The sequence below is a fragment of the Hypanus sabinus genome, chromosome 28, assembly GCF_030144855.1.
Source record: "Hypanus sabinus isolate sHypSab1 chromosome 28, sHypSab1.hap1, whole genome shotgun sequence".
In the NCBI taxonomy this organism is placed as follows: Eukaryota; Metazoa; Chordata; class Chondrichthyes; order Myliobatiformes; family Dasyatidae; genus Hypanus; species Hypanus sabinus.
In genome coordinates, this window is record NC_082733.1 from 16,804,051 (window position 1) to 16,829,881 (window position 25,831).

A 25,831-nucleotide genomic window follows, 5' to 3' on the forward strand; every position below is an offset into this window, starting at 1 on the left:
AGCTATGAGGGGCCGAAGGGTGCTGGGTAGCCCTCTCCTTTTTGATAATCGCAAGATCACTATTGAGTCAGTTCAGGCGACCCAGGAAATGAGAGAAAGACATGCAGAATCCACAAAGAGTTTGGAATGTGTCCTGGCCTCCGAAAGGCGGAGCCATTGATACCGGCTATTGTCTCCTGGAGACGGGATTGTGTATTGAATCCTGTACGATGCATCGAAGCCCCAGGCAATGAACCGAGGTGGGGGGTTGGTGGAGGGATTGCATCATCCCAACCTGATTGACATCAGAGACTCTGTGAGTCAGGATAAAAGAGGGTCTGAGGGAACAGCCCCTCAGACGCACCAGAAGAAACGCTCGCGATCCCGTATTAGCAAAAGCCGGTGGGAAGGCCACGTGCTTTCGTTTCCATTTGCCCCGGAATCGGTGTGCCTTTACCACGGAAGAACGGTTTTTAGCTAACAACGGGGAAATCAACTCCCAACGACTCTCGAAGGATTGACATCATAAAAGGACTGGGCAAGTTTTAACCCGTCTTTCTCTCCAACCAAAACGCTGCAGCTTGAATGAACTTGAGTGACTTTTATATTTCCATCGGACAATACATTAACGCCTAGACAACGATAGAGCTATTCCTTATCGATTATTATCATACCCGCGCTTTTAGATTTAGTATTGACAGCGTATATCATCTGTATGTTTGCATTGATATTACTTTTGTGTATTTTTATCAATAAATACTGTTTAAAAATGGTACCATCAGACTTCAACGGACCTGTCTATCTTTGCTGGTAAGTGACCCAGTTACTGGGTACGTAACACTATGGAAGGTCCATGCAAAGGGAAAATTCTGAGGAGAAGATGACCAGTTCAACTCAGCCATCTACAGTGGCCTTAAGGCCAGGAAGTTGAAGCACTCAGTTGCAGCACCGAGCAAGGAGAGAAGGAGAGTTGGCAGCAATGTTTGCCTTTTCCACAAATGCTTACAGCTGTGTTAGGTGCCTGTCTTAGTGTTCCAGTGCATGCTTCTGTGGCATTGAAATGGTCTCGTTGATTTCTGGCCTGCCGAGGAGTGAAGTACCAAGACGACATGCCTGCCTGTTGTGGGGGGGTGGGGGGGGAGTGGAGTTGGGTGCGCTCAGGCGACCCGGCAGTCAGAGAATGGAGTCGACCATCTCACCAGCAACCTACCAGCCCTTTGGCATTTGTGGAAGAATCCATGGTCCCCACATCAAGCTCATCGGTCACCCCCGAGCCCACCAAACCAGAGTGCGAGGAAGTCCTTTTCTATCCTAGGAGAAGATGATCACTGTAACTCGGCTCAGCTGCAGTTGCCCTAATGCCAGCTAATCCATCTGATGAATTGTTGGAGGCCATATCTTTTAATTTGTCACAGTCACATGTATCATATTAGAACTGGTTTCTTTTGGCACACAGCAGGCAGGATAAGAATGTCAATAATCTTTTGAGGAACTGCACTTTATTAAAGATAGAGAAGTTTGTAAGCATATACCGCCAGATTTGAAGTCTGCTTCTATCCTGCTGCTGCTGTTATCAAATGCTTGATTGAACCTCTCATATCATAAAGATGAATTCTCGACCTCCCAATCTACCCATCCGTAGCCCTTGCTTTATTTATTTGTTTTACATGCACTGCACACTCTCTGTAGCTGCTCCGTGTATTTTGTATTCTGTTTTCTTTTACTACCTTGCTGTACTTGTGTATGCATGATCTGCCTGCTTGCCATGCAAACAAAAGATTTTCATTACATCTTGGTACACTTGACAATAATGAACCAATTCCAATTCTAGTGAATCAACTTTTTTTTTGCATCCTCATGATACATATTGCATGCTGTAACTTCAAACTCCTATGTCTAGAATTTCTATGAAGTAGATTATTGCACGGATGGCATATGAGGAGCTCATTGATATGGATTTGCTTGACTAAGCGCTGGGAGTTCTGCTCAGAAATGGTGGCCTTGCTCGTCCAACTGTGCAGGGCTTGAAACTCCTGTGTGAAGGTGAAAGTGCAGACTTCCGCTCCAGTAGTGGAGTTAAACATCCTCCCATGGATTCCCAGTGTTTAGGGTCTAGAATCTGCAAGATGAACCAGACCGGTTGGTGTAAATTGAGCCAGTCCATTCATTTGAATGAGAAAGACTGGAGAAAATGTCAATAACAAATTAATGTCCTTCCTTGATTTCAGTGTAATTTATTGATTGTAATTGTGACCTAGATTTTTTATGAGTTAAAATTAAAACTTTAGATATTTTTACTTTTTTTGAGTGTTTGAGTATTTCAGGACCTTTTTCAATGACGGCTTTGACAGCTGGAAAGCCTGAGGCAAGAGCTTCACTGACTCTTAAAACAATTTTTGGGATTGCAGCTGTACACTCGAAGGCCCTATTCTGTGCCAGGTCTGCTGAGAAGCTGCGACTTAGCTCTCTAGATAAGAGTGAACTTCAAAACGAGGCAAGTGGTGAGTTTGGGTGGACAGCCAATTGGCAAATTTGGACGAAGTTATGGAATTCTTTAGTATATCTTACAACTCAATTAGCCTTTTAAAATTTTATTGCAACTCTTAATAGTTTTTTGTCAAAATTGAGTTCTCCAATCAGTAGAAAACTCATCCAGCTAAGTTCCCTTGCAACAGTGTCCCAATTTCTGACGAGTTTCCATTATGTGAAACTTCGTAGTTTGAAAAGACTGGGCAAGATGTATTATGGTTATTTCAGTTCATTGTGTTCTTATACACGGAAAGCATGGAGAACTATTTGTAACAGTGAAATACAGCTTTGTTAATTGAAAGCATGTGCCTTAAAGGGTCCATGCATTGTTGTGCAAACTTGTAAATGAGCATTCATAAAACTGTAGTTATAAGCTCTCAGTATAAATTCATAACACCCAATTAGCAGGTTTGTATTGTCTCATAACACTTAATTTGATACCAAGTGGATAATACTATTTTATTGGCTGAAATTGGTAGGGAAAGGAAGAGGAAAGCAGTAGTGATAGGGGACTCTATAGTTAGGGGTCAGACAGGCGATTCTGTGGATGCAGGAAAGAATCTCAGATGGTAGTTTGCCTCCCAGGGTCCAGGATGTTTCAGGTTGCGTCCAAGATATCTTGCAGTGGGAGGGAGAACAGCCAGAGGTCGTGGTGCATATTGGTACTGACGACATAGGTAGGAGGAGGGAAGAGGTCCTGAGAAAAGACCACAGGGAGTTAGGAAGGAAGTAGAGAAGCAGGACCGCCAAGGTAGTAATCTCGGGATTACTGCCTGTGCCACGCGTCAGTGAGAGTAGGAATAGATGAGGTGGAGGATAAACACGTGGCTGAGGGATTGGAGCAGGGCAAGGATTCAGATTTCTGGATCATTGGGACCTCTTTTGGGGCAGGTGTGACCTGTACAAAAAGGATGGGTTGCACTTGAATCCCAGCGGGACCAATATCCTGGTGGGGAGGTTTGCTAAGGCTACTGGGGAGGGTTTAAACTAGAATTGTTGGGGCGTGGGAACAGAACTGAAGAGACTGGGGAAGAGGCGGTTGGCTCACAAATAGAGAAAGCTAGGAGACAGTGTGTGAGGGAGGATAGGCAGAGAAGGGATGCACTGAGACGGACAGTTTGAAATGTGTCTATTTTAACGCAAGGAGTGTTGTGAACAAAGCGGATGAGCTTAGAGTGTGGATCAGTACTTGTAGATGTGATGTGGTGGAGATGTGGATGGCTCAGGGACAGGAATGGTTACTTCAAGTGCCGGGTTTTAGATGTTTCAGAAAGGACAGGGAGTGGGCAAAAGAGGTGGGGGTGTGGCACTGTTGATCAGAGATAGTGTCACAGCTGCAGAAAGGGTGGACGTCGTGGAGGGATTGTCTATTGAATCCCTGTGGGTGGAGTTTAGGAACAGGAAGGAATCAATAACTTTACTGGGTGTTTTTTATAGGCCGCCCAATAGTAACAGGAATATCAAGGAGCAGATAGGGAAAAAGATCCTGGAAAGGTGTAATAATAACAGAGTTGTCATCATGGGAGATTTTAATTTCCCAAATATCGATTGGTATCTCCCTAGAGCAAGAAGTTTAGATGGGGTGGAATTTGTTAGGTGTGTTCAGGAAGGTTTCTTGACACAATATGTAGATAAGCCTACAAGAGGAGAGACTGTACTTGATCTGGTACTGGGAAATGAACCTGGTCAGGTGTCCGATCTCTCAGTGGGAGAGCGTTTTGAAGATAGTGGTCACAATTCTATCTCCCTTACAATAGCATTGGAGAGAGATAGGAACAGACAAGTTAGAAAAACGTTTAAATGAAGCAAAGGGAATTATGAGGCTATCAGGCAGGAACTTAGAAGCTTAAGTTGGGAAAGATGTTCTCAGGGAAAAGTGCAGCAGAAATGTGGCAAATGTTCAGGGGATATTTGTGTGGAGTTCTGCATAGGTATGTTCCAATGAGACAGGGAAGTTATGGTAGGTTACAGGAACTGTGGTGTACAATGTCTGTAATAACACTAGTCAAGAAGTAAAGAAAAGCTTACAAAAGGTTCAGAGAGCTAGGTAATGTTAGAGATCTAGAAGATTATAAGGCTAATAGGAGGGAGCTTAAAAAGGAAATTAGGAGAGCCAGAAGGGGTTATGAGAAGGCCTTGGCAGGCAGGATTAAGGAAAACCCCAAGACATTCTACAAGTATGTTAAGAGCAAGAGGATAAGACGTGAAAGAATAGGACCTATCAAGTGTGACAGTGGGAAAGTGTGTATGGAGCCAGAGGAAATAGCAGCGATACTTAATGAATACTTTACTTCAGTATTCACTATGGAAAAGGATCTTGGCGATTGTGGGGATGACTTGCAGCAGACTGAAAAGCTTGAGCATGTAGATAATAAGAAAGAGGATGTGCAGGAGCTTTTGGAAAGCATCAAGTTGGATAAGACACTGGGACCAGATGAGATGCACCCCAGGCTACTGTAGGAGGTGAGGGAGGAGATTGCTGAGCCTCTGACAATGATCTTTGAATCATCAATGGGGACAGGAGAGGTTTCGGAGGATTGAAGGGTTGCGGATATTGTTCCTTTATTCAAGAAAGGGAGTAGAGATAGCCGAGGTTATTATAGACCAGTGAGTCTTACTTCAGTGGTTGGTAAGTTGATGGAGAAGATCCTGAGAGGCAGGATTTATGAACATTTGGAGAGGTATAATATGATTAAGAATAGTCAGCATGGCTTTGTCAAGGGCAGGTCATGCCTTATGAGCCTGACTGAATTTTGAGGATGTGACTAAACACATTGATGAAGGAAGAGCAGTAGATCTAGAGTATATGGATTTCAGCAAAGCATTTGATAAGGTACACCATGCAAGGCTTATTGAGAAAGTAAGGAGGCATTGGATCCAAGGGCACATTGCTTTGTGGATCCAGAACTGGCTTGCCCACCGAAGACAAAGAGTGGTTGTAGATGGGTCATATTCTGCATGGAGGTTGGTGACCAGTGGTGTGCCACAGGGATCTGTTCTGGAACCCTTATTCTTCATGATTTTTATAAATGACCTGGATGAGGAAGTGGAAGGATGGGTTAGTAAGTTTGCTGATGACACTAAGGTTGGAGGAGTTGTGGATAGTGTGGAGGGCTGTCAGAGGTTACAGCGAGACATTGATAAGATGCAAAACTGGGCTAAGAAGTGGCAAATGGAGTTCAACCTGGATAAGTGTGAGGTAGTTCATTTTGGTAGGTCAAATATGATGGCAGAATATACTTTAATGGTAAGACACTTTGCAGTGTGGAGGATCAGAGGGATCTTGGGGTCCGAGTCTATAGGACACTCAAAGCTGCTGTGCAGATTGACTTTGTGGTTAAGATGGCACATGGTGTATTGGCCTTCATTAATTGTGGAATTGAATTTAGGAGCTGAGAGGTAATATTGCAGCTATATAGGACCCTGGTCAGACTCTACTTGGAGTACTGTGCTCAGTTCTGGTTGCCTCACTACAGGAAGGATGAGGAAGCCATAGAAAGGGTGCAGAGGAGATTTACAAGGATGTTGTCTGGATTGGGGAGCATGCCTTATGAAAACTCGGCCTTTTCTCCTTGGAGCAACGGAGGATGAGAGATGACCTGATAGAGGCGTATAAGATGATGAGAGGCATTGATTGTGTGGATAGCGGCTTTTTCCAAGGGCTGAAGTGGTTGCCACAAGAGGACACAGGTTTAAGATGCTGGGAGTAGATACAGAGGAGATGCCAGGGGTAAGTATTTTACGCAGAGAGTGGTGAGTGCATGGAATGGGCTGCCAGCGGCGGTGGTGGAGGCAGATATGATAGGGTCTTTTAAGAGACTTTTGTTTAGGTACATGGAACTTAGAAAAATAGAGGGCCATGAGTAAGCCTAGTAATTTCTAAGGTAGGGACATGTTCGGCACAACTTTGTGGGCTGAAGAGCCTGTATTGTGCTGTAGGTTTTCTATGTTTCTAAATTTCATGAACTGTTTACATGCATTTTAAACGATGGCAGTGGACAATGGCAACATCATTGACTGCTTGAAGAGGCATATACTGACCATGTAAAACTACTTGCTTGCAAATATGATCAATACTACCTTTGTGTCTCACAATAATGGGAATGTGTTGCATTTAGATTTAAACTGCCTGAGTTTAAAATACTTTGCTGGGAATGGATCAAAAGCAATCAATAAACTGAAATGTACAAAACTTAAGAATAATTTCTATTCATTTTCTCATGTTATGCTTTATAATTAAGTGCTTGCAGTGAAATTCAGTATTTTTTAAATAATTAGAGCACCCTTAACAGCTGCAAAATATGACAAATGCATAAATTCTAAAAATCATGACTTTCTTGTTTATTTGGGTTCACATCTCTTACTGAAATTTCTTTGACAGGTTGCATTAACAACACCTATTAATGCCCCTCCCCTTCTTACCCCATCCTTGATATATTTAGGTTTTTTTTCTCTCTCTGCCTATCACTCTGCCTGTTCTCCATCTCCCTCTGGTGCTTCCCTCCCCCTTTCTTTCTCCCTAGGCCTCCCGTCCCATGATCCTTACCCTTCTCTAGCTCTGTATCCCTTTTGCCAGTCACCTGCCTGGCTCTCAGCTTTACCCCACCCCCTCCAGTCTTCTCCTAAAATTTTGTGTTTTCCCCTCCCCCTCCTACTTTCAAATCTCTTACTATCTTTCCTTTCAGTTAGTCCTGACAAAGGGTCTCGGCCCGAAACGTCGACAGTACTTCTCCCTATAGATGCTGCCTGGCCTGCTGTGTTCCACCAGCACTTTTTGTGTGTTGCAACACCTATTATGTCAGGTTGCTTGTTTTGAATTGAAGAACTATAGATTTGCTAACTTTGGCTTTAAAAATTCTTCCCCCCCCCCCCCCCACACCCTCAGAATATAGGGCATGCCCATAAAATTTCACCTATCCCTGTTGGTGGGACAGCAGTGGAAAGGGCGTACAGTTTCAAGTTCTTTGCCAGTGCTGTATTTCATTAAGAGTTTGAGGTGAATTTAGTAGGCATGGGACCAAAAGAGGCTTCAGAGGGTTGTAGACTCAATCAGGTCTATCATAGTTAAAAGCCTCCCCACCATCAAGAATATCTTCCAAAGGCAATGCATTGAGGAGGCAGCATCTATCACAAAGGGCCTTCACTATCAGGGACATGCCTCGTTCTGACTACTACCTGAAGACCCATGCTCAGCATTTTTCTACATCTTCCCCTCTGCTACCAAATTCCTGAATGGTAGATGAGCACTACCTCCTCTATTGTACTATTTATTTATATTTGATATAACCTATTATAATTTCTTATGTCAGCACTGTCCTGCTGCCACAAAACAACAAATTCTATGACTTGTGTCATTGAAGATAAGCCAGACTTGGGTTCTGATGAGGCCAATACAACTGTTCTGTAAGCCGCCCTTACTTTCCAAGCCAGGCCTGCGTCCGTTCAGTCCAGTCTTAATGTAAAGTATCCGAGAATTCCTCTGTTGGTTTGTTATGAATGTGGTTTTGTTTAAATTATTGGATCAGTCACATATTTTTATTGCAAATAGTGACCTTGCTTTGCTAGGAGTAGACTGTGCTGTAAATGTTCCTGTTGTTTTGCTCAGGAATGATCGACTGTGTTGGAAGAAAATATTACACCATTTGACTGTGCAATTGAAGACTGGTTTCATAACCCTATTTAATAACCTAAAGCAGAACATAATAGCCTTTCTCAAACCTTTTCAATGAAGGTTGTTTATCATCTGAGGGATTAAGCATAGAATGAATCTCATTTACTGTGCCTTTGGACAACTAACAAATGGTAGAAAACAAAACAAACTTTAAATTGGAATTTATCCATTTTTAAAAATATGAATAGTATTTGCGTTCAATTTATTCCTTGGTGGTTTTTACTTTAGTAATCCTCATAAATACTGGATGGCATAGTGGCACAGTTAGTAGGGCCACTGCCCCAACAGCACCAGAGGCCTGAGTTCAATCCTGACTTAGGGTGTTGTCTGTGTGGGGTTTGCCCACTCTCCCTGTGACTACATTGTGGGTGCAATGGTTTTCCTCCATATCCCAAAGATTTGTGGATTTTTACATTTATTGACCTTCTAAATTGCCCCCAGTGTGCAGGTGAATAGTAGAATCTAGGCTGAGATGAGAACAGGAATGAACTAAATATGGAGTCAGCATGGAATTAGTAGATATGGATGGTTGATGGCAGTGCAGAATCAGTAGGCCCATGAGCCTGTTTCCTGCTGTGACTCTATGAATTTCCTGAAGGAATTCTTTTGTGGATTTTAATGTCATTTATTGTTATGCTTTCCATTTATGAAAATAAATAGGAATGCAAATAAGAATTGCAAATGCAATATTTGTAATAATTTTGAGAGGACTAGAATATAAAAGCAAGGATGTAATGCTGAGGCTTTATAAAGCATTGGACTATGGTGAGCAGGCTTGGACCCTTTACGTAAGGTGTACTGACACTGGAGCGGATCCGGGTGGTGGGGGGGGGGGGGGGGAGGCAGTTCATGAGAATGATCCCAGTAATAAAGGGGCTAACATATTAGGAGCTTTTGACGGCTCTGGGCCAGTACTCACTGGAGTTCAGTAAAAAAACAGGGGGATCTCATTAGAAACGTATCAAGTATTGAAAGGCTGAGACAGAGTGGGCATGAAAAGGATGTTTCCTATAGTGAGGGAGTCTAGGGCCAGAGGGCACAGCCTCAGAATAGAAGGCCATCACGTTAGAACAGAGATGAGGAGGAATCCAGTTATTGGGTATACTTAAAGTTGTGATAATAGGTTCTTGGTTACTCAGGGCGTCAGTTACGGGGAGAATGGGGTTGAGGGGGATAATAAATTAGTCATGGAAGAGCAGACTCGATGAACTGAATGGCCTAATTCTGCTTCTACATCTCCTGGTCTTTTCTAGCGTGTGTGGAAAAATGAGCAGTTGTAGTTGGGAATGAAGGAAAGTATCTATTTTGATAGAGATGTTAAATATTTTGCATCAGCCTTTTCCAGCGGTGGTGAAAATGAAAATATAAGGAGAATCTGTGAAAGACACAGAACAATTGGCAGAGCAAAATGTAGAGAAAGAATTGCTTCTGGAGGAAAAGGTATGAACGGAGCCCCCGAGGCTGAGAAGTCAACATGATGTGATAGTAGCTTGCTGGGCTGTTGAAAGATGTACGAGAGGAGATAACACTGTGCATATTTCATTCTTCAGTTATGCAAATTATTCTATTGGACAGGAGATTCCTACTGCAGGTACCATGGGTTTGCCATATGCTCATTGATGCATAACAGCAGTGCTGCATGCAGGAGAAGGCCATGCATGTCAAGGTGATGGATACCTTCACTTTAGTCAGGCAACCTTCCACCGTTCTGTTCGGAGTGAGGTCATTTCTCTTTGTAGTCCTGTTGCTATATTTGCCTCCTGTTTAAAAGTCAGGCGCCTGTTCCACAGCAGATGGCCCCATGTCAGCCACCAATGAGTTTCCTCCTTACCTGTGCTTGGCAGTTCATCAAAACCTTTTATTCTGAATATCACAGTGGACGTATCATCATCGTATGCCAACTTCTGTTCCTATAGACTCTCGGTTGCATGTTCTGGTTTGGGTGGAGATTGGCTTAGATGTTCAGTCAGGCATTCAGATGATGTGTTCATTTAGCATCTAAACGTTCTGAGGTCTCCCATGGTCCTTGCCCTCCAATGGTCACAAATTTCTATTTTTCAATAGTCCCAGTCAGGCAAACCAACTAATTTTTCCCTTGCAGTTCGTCCTCTTCAATACATTTCCAATGACGACTGTCATCAATATTTCAGGCTTGTTTCAGATCTTACAAACACATTGTACTCAGAAAGAAAATGCCCTATTTTCTTACCAATTCTTCTGGTTATTTCAAATTTGTGACCTCCAAGTGCTAAACCACCTAGAATTTTTAAAAAGCGGAATTAATCCATATGGCCTCTCAAGAAGACTTTTGAAGCTCATGATCAATTCTTGCCTGATTTGACATGTCACTGACCAGTTAACCCAATAGCCAGAGGAAGTGGGTCTGCAGTGCCATTAAGACTCCTCCTCCTCCTCATTTTGAAAGTATGTATTAGATTTCTTTTGTACCCTTCTCTGCTCTGCAGAAAACAATTATTTAGCCAAGGTCCTTCATCCTGGAAGATGTCTATCCTTATGGCAGACAATGTGAGATGACCTATGCTCAGAGTGCAAAAGCAGGGCAGCTGGAGATGCAAGTCATGTGGTGGCTCCTGAAAGAATGTGGACAACTGAATCGATGTTGAGAATTTGCTAAGGATTGCACGGCCTGCTTAGCTAATTTAACTTGAGCCCCTTTTAAAAGCACATCCTTGCACTTCACAGCTTTAGCTAACCTAATAGCTTCCATTGAAGGTGTTTGTGGTGCTGTAATGCAAATAGGAATTATCGAGAATCAGTCAGTTAAAATATACAAAGCTGTGGAGCAGTTTGTCTGTGTGGGGGGATACATGGTCAGCTGCACACACAATAGGATCATCTAGCTCCTTCAAAATGACAGATCACTCTTAATTATTGCTACCCATGTGTGATGATGCTTGGGATATTATTTTCATTGCAGGAGGAATAGTTGAGTTAAGAGGGAAGTTGAGCAGCTACAGATCTCCTGAATAATATACTTTCCCTGATTCTTTTAAAATTATAAACCAAAACATCCTCTACATGAAAATCCTTGACTCTGGGTCTGTATACTCAGCTGCAGGATTTGGTATAATTAGCAGCAATTTTCATTTAGACTGCATTGTGACCTAGGAGCTTCTCGTGAAACCATGGAAAGTCTCTTTCTTAGAAGAAAGCAGCGTGGCAACACTTTGTTTTCCATCGACTGCCTGCCTCTGGAGCAGGAATCTGTACGTAAAGCATCTTTGTTTGCAAGCTTTTTAAGTGCTCTGGTTGTTGGCAGCGGGGCTTTTGAACTTTCCTCCTCCGCACAGTAAGTGAGATGAAACAGCACAGCGTAGTGGGGGAATAAGAAAGGCAGAAATTGCTAATCTTGCCAGACACAGATACCAAGGGATTACACTTTCGTAATCGCGCAGAAACCTCCTTGCCAGTAAATCACATCAGTGGAGTGCTGAAATGCTCAGCAGATGCAAAACAGAGCGAGCACAGCTGACTGACGTTTCGACTGTGCTGGAGGAGCATGGCAGCTTTGTGGTGAAATAAATAATCACAGAATAATAGTGAAGACCATTTGAAAATGTGTATCATGTTGGTCTTGTTGTCGTAGCTATGCAAGGCCATCAAGCAGAAAAAAAATTGTTTAGTGCAATGCATATTGTGACACTGTTCCAAACCTCTGAATTACTTGCCCGCATCTAAACACCAACTTATTAATTGAGGAACCTTACCATGCTGATAGTGCCGTTAGCTCATCAAACCCATCATTGTTGTCTGAAAGAACTATCAACCATTTCTAATTTGATTTTCTGCCTTTTCCAACACAGTTCATCAGTTCATCCAAAAACTAAAATCCCAATCTAAACTTAAGGGGAATCTTCTTCAATCGGAGGGTCGTGAGAGTGTGGAAAGAGCTGCCAGCTCAGGAGGTGCATGCAAGCTCGATTTTAACGTTGAAGCAAAGTTTGAATAGGTACATGGATGGTAGTGGTTTGGAAGGCTATGGTCCGGGTCCTGGTCGATGGGAGGAAGCAGTTAAAAGATTTCAACAGGGACTAGATGGGCCAGAGGGCCTGTTTCTGTGCTGTACTTCCTATTACTCAACGATTGTCATTTCCTCTCCAGGCTATTTTGTTTCCATAAATTTTAACAGCTTCTTGAATTTATGCCTGCTTCCTACATTTTACTGAAGGAATAATTTTTAGATTGAAATAGTGACCAGGATTTATGGACTTCCTTATGGTGTTTAGTAAAGTGGCTCTTAACGGATTGTTAGGTAAAGTTGAAATTCAGAGTACAAAAGTTAGCTGAGTGCTGTGTGGAATGTTGGCTGAGTAGCTGGAGGCAGAGTGTAAGGAAAGTGGCAGATGCTTAAAATGGGTAGTGTGGTATAGTTGTGTTGTGGAGAAGTAGGATGGGAACACAGGGAAAGGCTAGGACAGAGAGAGTCAGAAGGTTCTGTGATTGGTGATACAACTATTCAGAGTGATTATGATGCATGGTTTACACAATGCTAGGGAATAATAAAATTATAAGACATTGGAGCAAAATTAGGACATAAAGGAACAATTGGGTCTTCAACGCCATTCCATCGTGGTAGATTTATTATCCCTCTCAACCACAATGTCCTGCCTTCTCCCCGTAACCTTTGATGTTGCTACTAAACAAGACCCTACTAACCTATAAGTTCTTTCAGTAGTTGAGTTACTGTTGTAGATATTTTGTATGCTGTATATATTCCCAGAAGAGCAAACAAAATAAATAACTTGTTAATCGATTTCCAATAATGCTGCTGTTGTCTGTAAAGAGTTTGTACGATCTCCCTGTGACCGCACGTGTTTCCCCTGGGTGCTCCAGCTGCTTCCCACAGTCCAAAGATGTACCGGTTGGTAGGTTAATTGGTCATTGTAAATTATCCCACGATTAGGCTAGGGTAATTTCACCTTAAATTAAAGGGTTGTTGGACAACATTGCTCAAAGGCCAGAAGGGCCTTTTCTGCACTGTATCTCAATAAATAAGTAATGTTGGTTGAGGGAAATTTATTGCCTGTAGAAAAGGCAAAAGGAGTCTCCCCTCAACCTTTTGATAGATACAGACTCTTAAACTCTAGCAATCCCATAGCTGCTTCATATTAATGAAGCTCATTTAAATATTTATTTAACGTGGATTTGAATCCATTGCTTTCCTACTTGGATGAAGATTAAAAAAAGTCACGCAGACTTTTTTTTTGTGAATTCTGAAATCCGGCTAGCAATTTTACTTATTTAGCAGATAAAACTTGTGGTCCCCGAAAGACAGTTCTCTTTTTTAATGAAGAAGTTTTTAGTCAGCAGATTGATTCATCCTTGTTAGTTTAACCCAAGTAAAGTACTTATAAAGTCATGGGAGTTAGAGTGAAGAAGAACAAACTTCTGAGGTCATCTTGCTGTACATTAGCATGATTTTAAACTAACTTCATATGTGTATAACTTGTTGTGTCTCTGTGTCATGGCAGTTCCTTTGCCATATTAAAGCCTGTAGTTTTATAGTCATGACATTGAACTGACTGACTAAAATTACAAAGCATGTTTTTATTTAAGTACACAATGTCCTGGAACACTAAATGTCTATTAACGTGAATAAGAGCTCAGACCCTGTCACTGTGGCTCCACTGACTCAAGATGCCACTCACAGCTCTTGCTTCTGCCTGACTTCACAACCTCCAAATATGACTGGTTTTGTCTCACAAACTCGAATTAGATGCTGGTAAGGTTATCTTATTTCAGAGGTGTGGTCAAGTCCTATAAGAGGTGTTTTCTTTGCAGGAAGCCCCTTGATTTTTCTCTGACAGGGAACATAATTTTTTTTTTAAAATCTCTTTGATCTTGGGTTGTAGTTCCTGTGAGAAGGAGAGCATTCAGCCAGTTCAAGGGTTGTTTTGTTCATCGGGACAAAATTTTTTTAAAAAAGCGACTATTTTAATGACCCCAGCGTATGTTACTCAGGCAATATTCCCATTGTGCAGCAGTGAGTAAGTACAGAGGGAATGAAATTCCATAAGTCAAAATCCACAGAACTACTGGGAGAATGTTTTTAGTATTGAATCACGCCTAAATAAAACATGTACCGTGTCATTTTCAATTATTAATTGCCCACATGACATATTCAACAACTAGTATGTATTATATTAGATTAAACTCTGTTGTGTATATAGTTATTGTTACAAATCAAAGTAAGTAGTATTATTGTAGTGTTTTCTGTCTTGAGGTTTCTTGTAGAATGTACTACTTTGTCAAGTGATATTCTCCTGCTGAATCACATCTGTTTGCAATTTCATTGAAAGGGAACTTGACACTCTGTAGTTAAGGGTTAAACCTTGGAACTACAGTAAATGTCTATTCCTGTAAAGATACAGCTTGCTATTTTAGAGATACCAGAGGAATTAGAGTCATAGTCATAGAGAAGCAAGCACAGAAACAGGTCCTTCAGCCCATTCAGTCCATGCTGAAACTATTTAGACTGCCTAGTCCTATCCACCTAGACTGGGGATCATTGCCCTCCATGCCCCGAGTATCAGGATATTTTGTTAATTAACACTTTTGAAGCATCTTTAACGTGCAGGTGTTTATAAATCCAGCCTTTTGCTAGTGCACTGATTTAACTAGCCATTCTCTCAAGTAGATTAATGTTCCCAATCTGTAGCATTGCGTGCATGTATGCTTATGCACATGTATGTGAACAAACCAGTGAACTTTAGTTGCTCTGGAGTTCATAATCAAACAATCTGCTCTGTTATAAGTTTTTCCACAATGTTCGTGCTGAACGAGTAACATGTTTAACAAGTAAGAGATTGCTGGGATAACACTGTAAACCAAAGGACATTTCTCTTTATAAAATATCCAGACCCCAGAGACTTCAGCTGACATTTAAATCAAATATGCATATACCTTGTACCAGGTTTGCACTGGACCATTCTTTTACTTCATTCTGCTGAAGGAGAAGTAGAAAACAGCTGAAAAACAAACTCTTCAATTGAAAAGGGAGAATTAGGAAATTGATGTAAACCTTTTTCTTCATTACAATAATTGGAAAAAAGGACTACAAACACTCGACTGATTTCTATCTTGCTGGAAACAATGTAAATACAAGTGCATCATTCAGAACTGTGTTGGAATGCTGGAGGACAATATAGATTAAAAAAAAATCTATGAATCCCTAAACAGTTAAAAATAGGAACAAAATAATTCTGGATTATACTGATTGAAGTATGCTCACTTAATTGCTTATTGTCCTGTGATTACATACAATTCATAACACAGTAAAAGGCCAGCAGTCCTACTGGTTGGCTCTGATGTCGAAAAGCTGTGTATGAGTATCTTCCTCATCTGTCTTACTATGCAAATTTACTACATTTTTAAATTCCTAATTCATCACTAAAATTCTTAATCATAAATGACTAATCTGAAGGTTTTTTCCCGAAATTGTCAAACGTCAAAGTTATTGGAACTTTATTTAAAGAATGAAGTGTCAAAATCACTTCATAATGTGTCAACATTTCTTAATTACAATTCATCGGCAAGAAGTTCTTAATTAAGCACTAAACTTATATTAATAATTTTGGGATGTTTAGTGAAGGTGATAATCTTTCATAAAAGGCATTGTAAAAAAAAATTACATTTTTTTTGTTCTAAATCCTGCAAGTGGAACCCAAGATACTGTACATGCAGCTCAAAGATAATTGGACACTGGTGTTTGCTCAAGTACAAATTTCAGTGGGAAGTTTGAATAAAATATTGCTTTCCAAGATGCTTTGCTACAAAGTTTTGCCTTGTTGCTATATGAAGGGAATCTTAATATGTGCATTCATATTAAATCTCTGAAAAATAAGGGCTGCAGTAGCTGAGTGGTTAAGGTATTAGACTTGAAATCCAATGGGGGCTTTCCACGTAAGTTCAAACCATGCTCGCAGCACCGTCTTCTGAGGTACAGGACTGTCCGTTCCTCACACTTTGTGGAGCAGGCTCGATGGGCCAACTGGCCTAAATCTGCTCCATATCCCATGGTCCTGCAGTCTAATCCAGCATCTTGTATACTTGCTTGTTCAAACTGGCAGGCTTTCTGAACTATTATATTAGTCCTATAAGAATACACTTTTAGTTAACTTTTTTTTAAGAAAATGGGCAGTCATATAATAAGCTTTCCATTGATGAGCTGCCAACCATGGCTGATTAGCCCCATCTACCCAAAGCAACTGGTTTTAAGGCACCAGTAACAAACGTTTGCCCCTTCTCCTGTCAGTAGAAATGGTTCTGTCAGGCTTAGTAGCTAAGCCACATGTAAAGGGCAGGAGCTGGACTTGGTTTTCAGAGGCTATTTGAGAGTATGTAATAGGTAGTGGGAGCTTGTCCCCATTGCCACCCCCCCCCCCCCCCCGGCTAATACAACCTTAAGAACCAGTAAGTATATAGATGTCTATTAAATAGTTAAATTTAAAATATTGCAAAAACAGAAACAGTAAAAATGTGAAGTTATTGTTCATGGGTTCAACATCCATTTAGGAATTGGATGGCAGAGGGGAAGAAGCTATTGCTGAATCGCTGAGTGTGTGCCTTCAGGCTCCTGTAACTATACCGGAGTTAAAACAGATGTTGTCGCAAGTGTAGGTGACTAACCAGTCACGCAATATTACCAGCATTATTTTTAAATGAAATTTGTAAATTCTGACTCACTAATTGCCACTGTAAATAATCCAGTTAATTTTGATGAAGACATGTAGAAAAGTGATTAAAATATTTAATGTGTAAGCTGTATCAATGTATTTTATATGTTTAACAGTACTGTCATTCGTGGTATGTGGATGAAAACTTTATCTGCATTGGCTGAAGATGTAAAACTCTGTCTCTCTGTTTCCAGGCTATTCGCTGCACACTGGTGAACTGTAACTGTGAGTGCTTTCAAGCTGGGAAGATCAACGTGCGTCAATGTGACCATTGCAAACATGGATGGGTGGTACATGGTAAGGAGAACGGGAGATGCTGGCATCCTTCGGCAATCTTGGGGACCTTTGCAAAGGTGGAACTGTTTGCCTATCCAGTTGACAATGCATGGTATGCATTGCAACGTTCTGACCACTGATATTATATAGCCGTTCATCTCAATGCATGTTCTCTCAACCCATAGCTCCACACAGGTCTGTGTTTATATAGATCCTTTCTTGTCCCCTACAGAATGTTTCCAAGTGTTCAACATTTAAAGGTTTCCTGTTAAAGGGGATTCACTTTTATAATGTGGGAAAGGGAGCAGAGGGCATGGCTGATGGATGAAGTCTGGCTAAGCCTGCCCAAACTTTGAGGATGATGATTTACACAAATGGATCATAAATCAAAAAAAAACATTATATACTAGAAACCCTCATCAGGTTGGGCAGCACCAGCGGGCTGAGAAATATGGATTCAGGTTAAAATCATCAGAACTGCAAAGGTGAGAAATCAAGTATGCTTTAATATGCAGAGAGGAGGAGTACAGACCAATGTAGAAAATCATTTTTTCTTACTTTTTACAATATTTTTATTCAGAAGGAAAAAAACAAGATTTACAGAGTGCAACACATAGATACATCTCAACATAACTTGTGTGCATTCATATATAGTGATAAAATTGATCAAAATGTTATAGCATAACATAAAGGTATACCACTCTGTAATCAAAAATTTAAGATAGGTTATACATCATAAAAGAAATTTTTTATATTAAAAAAAAGTCAGCCCCCTACCAACTACCAAAGAAAAAAAGCTGATGGATGATGAAGGATAAATTAGAAAAGAAAGCATATTCGCTTAAGAAGAGAAGATAAAAATATACTTAAAAGTCTGTACACTGTTAAACTTTATAAATTGGAAAAGTAATTTAGGAAAGGTCCCCAGATATCATAAAGAGATGGTTTTGAATTTAAGACTAAATTAATCATCAAATCACAGAAATTTTTAAAGATAATGGTACTAAGATATCCGACCATTCTGAAATTAACAATGTATTTAAAGACTTTTACCTTAAGCTGTATCAGTCTGACTCTTTTTTAGATGATACCTGTATGAATGCTTTTTTCAGTAATATCAACATTCCTACATTGTCTGCTAAGACAGTTAGATCAGCCTATTTCCAATGAAGAAGTGGCGGAGGCTATACGTGCTTTACGTTCTGGTAAAACCCCAGGACCTGATGGCTTTCCTGGGGAGTTTTATAAAACTTTCACTACGTTACTTACACCTTATTTATCCTCTGTTTTATCAGAGTCCTTTCAATCAGGTAAACTCCCTCAATCTTTTTATAAAGCTTTTATTTCTCTTATTCTTAAAAAAAAAATTTTAAAAATCATTTTCAGAAAGCGGCTGAAGCAAAATGATACCATGACAAATTGAAACATAATAAATTAAAACAAAGGCACAGCCACACTTAATTAAATTTAAAGCAAAAATGGTTTAAATTAAAATGTTAGTCATTTGTTCAACATCTTCAACATCTGTTTTCAAGCCCTCACCTCTCAGTCAGAGAATGTTCAAAGTAAATTTGTTATCAAATTACATATACGTCATCATATACAGCAGTGAGATTCATTTCCTTCTGGGTCTTCACAGTAAATACAAGAAACACAATAGAATCAATGAAAGACCCCACCCAACAGGATGGACAATCAACCAATTTGCAAAAGACAGCAAACTGCAAATTAAAGAGGAAAGAAATAAAGCGTTCTTGAAAGTGAAGCCACAGACTGTGGGAACGGTTTAGTCCTGGGGCGAGTGAAGTTATCCCCTCTGGTTCAAGGGCCTGATGATTGAGGGGTAATAACTGTTCCTGAACTTGATGGTGTGTGTCCTGAGGCTCCTATACCTTTCTGATGGCAGCAGTGAAAAGAGAGAATGGCCTGAATGGTTGGAGGGGGGGGGGTGTCTTTGATTATGGATACTGCCTTCCTGTTACAGCGCTCTGCATAGATGTGTCAAGATGGATTGAGCCATATCCACTACCTTTTGTAGGTGTTTCCATTCAAGGGCATTGGTGTTTCCATACTGGACCATGAGCAACTAGTCAGTATGCCAACAGAGGCACTGCCATGTTTTCTTCCCAATGGCTTCACAGTAGACCTAGGACAGATCCTCTGAAATGACAATTCTGATGAATTTAATGTTGCTGTCCTTCTCTATCTGTGATCCTCCAGAGAGGACAGTTTCAGGGACCACTTGTTTGCTACTCCTGAAGTCAACAATCAGCTCCTTGGCCTTGCTGATATTGAGTAAGGGGTTGGTGTTGTGGCACCACTCAACCAGATTTTCAGTCTCCCTCCTATAGGGTGATTCATCAATGCCTTTGATCTGGCCAATGGCAGAGGTGCCATTAACACACTTAAATGTGGCAGTGCAGCTGTGCTCAGTCTCATAGACACAAGTTAACTAGAGCAGGAGACCCAAGCACACAGACTTGTGATGCACCTTTGCTGATGGAGATCTTGGAGAAGATATTGTTGCCAATCCGATCTAACTGCGGTCTGCATGTGAGGAATGGAGGCTCCAATTTCACAAGGAGGTATTGAGGGCAAGGTCTTAAAGCTTATTGATGAATTCTGAGGGGATGATAGAACCGATTGCCGAGCTGTATGGATCTTAGGTGACCAGATTTTCCAGGGCTGAGTGAAGACCTAATGAAATAACATCTGCTGCCTACCTGGTGTGACAGAGGCAAGTCAGAGGGGATAAGGAGTTGATATGTTTCATCAGCAACCCCTCGAAGCACTTCATCGCAGTGGATTTAAGTGTCACTGGGTGATAGTCATTGAGGCAGCTTAAACGCCAGTATAATTGAAGCCTGCCTGAAGCAGACTGCAGAAGCGAGAGGTTAAAGATAATGATGAACACTCCAGCCAGTTAATCAGCGCAGGCCTTTAGTACTCGGCAAAGTGCCCTCCCTGTCTGATATGGATGCTTTCCGTGAGTTCAGTGTCCTGAAGGATGCTCTCATGTATGCCTTGGAGACCAAAATCACAGTGTCATTGGCAGCTGTGGGGATTCATGAAGGTGCCTCCATGTTTTGATGGTCAAAGCCAGCAGAAACGACCTTGAGCTTCACTGGGAGTGAAGCCTTGTTGCCACCTGTGTCACTTGGTTTCACTTTATAAGAGGTGATAGCATTCAAGCCCTGCAGAGCTGTTGAGCATCCTTCGGTGATTCAAGTTTAGTCCAGAATTGCCACTTCGTACAAGACAGCTTTCCGGAGATCATACCCTGACCTCTTGGTCGCCAGATTGTAGATGTGCAGTGGAGTTTTCCTGGTCCACCTTCCACCCAATAAACCTCCACATTCAACAGGTCATCTTCCATAACTTCAGCCACCTCAAACTGCATTCCATCACCAGATATATCATCATCCTTCCTGATTCAATACTCTGAGGTGACTGTTCCTTAGACTGTCTGCACCACTAGACTGTCTCCACCAGCCACTCCCTTTTCACATCACTTTCCAGTGCAGCTGAGGGAGAGGTAACGTCTGCCCCTTTACCCATTCCTATCCCTCCTTGCAGGTAAGCTCCGTGTTATTTTAACTATCTGTCATCAGAACACCATGTTGCACAGTATAAACTTAAACAGTATGATTCAACCTCCACCTTGGGCACAACCATTGGTAAATTAATACTGAGCTGAACAATTTTAAGTGAACCCATTTATTTTCACAGATGTGGCAGAATTTATTTCAATTTGATGTATTTCAATTTTTCTCTGTATCATTCGTTCTGTCTGCTGTTTTTTAAAAAAAACTGTCTTAATAAATTTGGTTTGAATCCTATGACAGGCTTTCCTTTTTTTCACCTAAGCCCATATTTGTATTTTAAAACACTTGTCTTTTCCCTTTTCCAGTTCCATGAGGGTATTTACCTGAAATGCTGATGCTGTTTCCTCCTCAGCTAGTGTTACCTGGCTAAGGACTTCTAGCATTCTCTGATTTTATTTCAGGTTTCCAGAATCTGCATTTTTTCCGCTGGAATGCATAATAAAAAAAAATGGTTGTTTAAAAGGGAATTGAGGAAAGGAAAAAAAAACCCAGATGATGAAGAGTAGAACTAGAGTGGATTAATGAAGATTTGCCATTACTGTACAGAAGATTAAATTATATCCACTGCCATAAACTTTAATGTAAGTGTTAGTGAAAGAAGAAAATGGGTAAAAAAAAAACAAATAGGAAAATCCTAATTTTATTAATTTCAAGCAGCTGGACATGAAGGTGAAGACCAAAATAATAATTAGAGTCATAGAAAAATACTGCACAGAAAAGGCCCTTTGGCCCATCTAGTCCATGCCAAACCATTTAAGCTGCCTTCTTCCATTGACTTCCACCCAGACCATAGCCCTCCATAAACCTTCCACTCGTGTACCTATCCAAACTTCTGTTAAACGTTGAAGTTAAGCTCGACTGCATCTTTGCAATTGAAAACAAAAAAAGAAAATGCCAGGAACATGCAGCAGGTCAAGTTGCATCTGTGGGAGGAGAAACTGAGTCAATGCTTCAGCAGGGAGATCTATCATCAGAACAGAAATGAAGATAAAACGTGTGGGGGCGAGAGGGATGATGTCTCCGATAGTGTAAAACAGGCTTAACCATGGCGATAAACTGGAAGCCAGTTTGTCCGTGCAGTGAATGAATGGGAGCAGGTAGAAAGTGAGAACACTGACAAAAGAATGTGGATGTCGCAAATTGCAGAGGAGGAGGACCTGCCCAGCAGATCAGGATGGGCAAGAGTGAGTGAGAGAGAGAATGAATGAGTGCGGAACTATTATCAGAGATGGATCATTGATGTAAGCTGAGAAATCAAATTACTTTAAAGTTAGAAACATAGAAAATAGGTGCAGGAGTAGGCCATTCAGCCCCTCGAGCCTGCGCCGCCATTAAGTATGATCATGGCTGATCATCCAACTCAGAACCCTGTACCTGCTTTCTCTCCATACCCCCTGATCCCTTTAGCCACAAGGGCCATATCTGACTCCCTCTTAAATATAGCCAATGAACTGGCCTCAACTGTTTCTGTGGCAGAGAATTCCACAGATTCACTACTCTCTGTGTGAAGAAGTCTTTCCTCATCTTGGTCCTAAAAGGCTTCCCCTTTATCTTTAAACTGTGACCCCTCGTTCTGGACTCCCCCAACATCGGAAACAATCTTCCTGCATCTAGCCTGTCCAATCCCTTTAGAATTTTATACGTTTCAATAAGATCCCCCTCAATCTTCTAAATTCCAGCAAGTATAAGCCTAGTCTATCCAGTCTTTCTTCATATGAAAGTCCTGCCATCCCAGGAATCAATCTGGTGAACCTTCTTTGTACTCCCTCAATGGCAAGAATTTTCCTCAGATTAGGAGACCAAAACTGCACATTATACTCCAGCTGTGGTCTCACCAAGGCCTTGTACAACTGCAGTAGAACCTCCCTGCTCCTGTACTTGAATTGTCTTGCTATGAATGCCAATATACCATTTGCCTTTTTCACCGCCTGCTGTACCTGCATGCCCACTTTCAATGATGGATGTACAATGATACCCAGGTCTCATTGCACCTCCCCTTTTCCTAATCGGCCACCATTTAGATAATAATCTGTTTTCCTGTTCTTGCAACCAAAGTGGATAACCTCACACTTATTCACATTAAATTGCATCTGCCATGAATTTGCCCACTCACCTAACCTATCCAAGTCACCCTGCATTCTCTTAGCATTCTCCTCACAGTTAACACCGCCGCCCAGCTTCATGTCATCCGCAAACTTGGAGATGCTGTATTTAATTTCCTCGTCTAAATATTGTAAACAATTGGGGTCCCAGCACTGAGCCTTATGGTACCCCATTAATCACCGCCTGCCAATCTGAAAAGGTCCCATTTATTCCCACTCTTTGCTTCCTGTTTGCCAACCAATTCTCTATCCGCATCAATACCATACCCCCAAGACCGTGTGCTTTAAGTTTGCACACTAATCTCCTGTGTGCGACCTTGTCAAAAGCCTTTTGAAAGTCTAAATATACCACATCCACTGGCTCTCCCCTATCCACTCTACTAGTTACATCTTCAAAAAATTCTGTAAGATTCGCCAGACATGATTTTCCTTTCACAAATCCATGCTGACTTTGTCCGATGATTTCACCTCTTTCCAAATGTGCTGTTATCTCACCTTTGATAACTGACTCTAGCATTTTCCCCACCACTGATGTCAGACTAACCGGTCTATAATTCCCCGGTTTCTTTCTCCCTCCTTTTTTTAAAAAGTGGGGTTACATTAGCCACCCTCCAATCCTCAGGAACTAATCCAGAATCTAAGGAGTTTTTAAAAATTATCACTAATGCATCCACTATTTCTTGAGCTACTTCCTTAAGCACTCTGGGATGCAGACCATCTGGCCCTGGGGATTTATCTGCCTTTAATCCCTTCAATTTACCTAACTCCACTTCCCTACTAACATGTATTTCCCTCAGTTCCTCCATCTCACTGGACCCTCGGTTCCTTACTATTTCCGGAAGATTATTTGTGTCCTCCTCAGTGAAGACAACCAAAGTAGTTATTCAATTGGTCTGCCATGTCTTTGTTCCTGTACCACTCACCCAACAGGCAGGTATATGTCCAGGGGAAAATGAGATCCAGCCACACACCACCCCCACCTCCCGTACACGCAGGTGCTGTGGAAATCAAGTTTATGCCTCGCGCACGCACACAGTATCAAATTCACACCAGATACCATTATGAAATACACTTTAAAGATTTTACTAAAACTAAAAGAGTACTGGACAATTCAATATATATGAAAGAATATAGTGCACATTGTTGGAGCTCAACCATCGAAGCATTCGACCCCTCGCAACTTTCCTCCGATCTCACGTCTTTGCACCTGGGACCACCCCCGGTGGTCAACCAAGCAGTGCAGCGCACGTCCACCTTCCTCGGCGTCTTCTTCCCGACTCCCCTCAAAACCGGCGAAAACCCCCCAAGCTCCCAGCCTCACAAGACAAAATAACATTCCCCATTGGTTAACAAATAAATACAATCCCATATCAGCAAGTCTAAAGCTAAACAACTGCAAGCAGACAAAGAAGCATTCCTACTCTTAACAAGCCAAAGAAGCCATTTTGAGTAACACACACAGGACATTGTATACTGTCTCCCCACCAGCAAATGTCATGCCCTCATGATATTACCAGAGTTCCCCAAAGCTTCTTGCAACACACAAAACCCAACCCAGGTGCAGAAAGCAGTGACACAACTACCCAGAGCAGTAGAAATCACACTCTGTTCTCCTGGTACCACATATGTCATCCGCTCCGGGGGGGGGGGGGGGGGCGCCTACTTCTCTGCAATCTCTGTACCCCTTCCGCCTCACTGGGCTCCCTCTTCACCTGCGAACCCGCTGCCTCGGACACCCCAGGTCTACCTGACAGACCCTCACCCCCTCCCTCACGGGGTTCCCCCCTCACCTGAGAATCCTCCGGCTCACGCTCGGGTTCCACCCTCTCTCCGCCCAACGCTGGCTGCCTCTCCATCTGACCCTCCACACCTTCCCTCCTCTCACCTAACTCAGTATGGGAAGGGCCAGGAGCCTCCTCTTCTGGTACTGGAGCGCCAGCGAATGGGAACAGGGGCCACTCATCTGAGTCATCATTTTCCGAATCGGTATCCATTCCCGGGTTAAGGACCCGTCCCCGCTCTTCAGCATCGGTCTCTTCCCTCGCTCCGCGCCCTCGCAGAGTCCTTGTACTAGGCGTAACCTCCCACTCTGCTCCTTGTCCAGCTGCACTGCTTGATCCAGGGGCAGCAGGTGATTCCGATGGAGTACCTTGATAGGCCCATTCCCATCCTCAGGTTTCACCCGGTAAACTGGCAGGTTCGGCATCTGGCTCTCTATTACATAGGGGCTGGCCGCCCATCGATCTGCCAACTTGTGCTTACCAGGGAGTCCCAAATTCCGTAAAAGGACCCAGTCGCCCAGCAATAAATGGACAAACTTCACCTTTTGGTCTTACCTCATCTTATTCCTCTGATTTTGTTTGGGAGCCGCCGCCTTGGCCAACTCGTACGCCCGCTGTAACTCCCTCTTCATGTCGGACACATACTTTAGATGGGACTTCCCGGGTAATACACCCACTTCAACTCCAAAACACAAGTCAATGGGCAACCTCGCTTCCCGCCCGAACATCAGACAATAGGGTGAGTACCCTGTAGCATCATTGCGAGTACAATTGTAATAGTGAACCAGTTGTCCAATATGACGACTCCACTTATTTTTCTGCCCAATCTCCAGCGTCCCGAGCATGTCCAACAGGGTCCTGTTGAACCTCTCTGGCTGAGGATCTCCCTGTGGGTGGTAAGGGGTAGTCCTGGATTTCTCAAACCCAAGCATAGTCAGTAATTCATGGATAAGGCGACTCTCAAAGTCCCGCCCCTGATCACTATGGATTCGCCTGGGAAGGCCGTAATGCACAAAATACTTCTCCCATAACACCTTCGCCACTGTCGTCTCCTTCTGATCCTTAGTGGGAAATGCCTGAGCATAGCGAGTGTAATGATCGGTGATGACTAAGACATTCGTGGTGTTGTTGGTGTCAGGTTCAATCGACGGGAGATCCATACATACCAAGTCCAGAGGTCCCGCACTCTGCA

The 25,831-nt window shown here is 42.1% G+C and overlaps 1 protein-coding gene across 7 annotated transcripts in view; it reads left to right on the forward strand.

Annotated features, from left to right (window-relative positions):
* Window positions 1-25,831, forward strand: part of LOC132382451 (zinc finger protein basonuclin-2-like) — a 318,584-nt gene that overhangs the window by 245,012 nt on the left and 47,741 nt on the right. For 6 of the 7 annotated variants that reach the window (XM_059952659.1, XM_059952657.1, XM_059952663.1 and 3 more), the window contains exon 2: window positions 17,070-17,172. In XM_059952659.1, the coding sequence (XP_059808642.1) occupies window positions 17,070-17,172 (103 nt within the window). Of the gene's footprint in view, window positions 1-13,879; window positions 13,923-17,069; window positions 17,173-25,831 lie in introns of those variants that run through there. The other variant, XM_059952660.1, reaches the window with a different exon arrangement.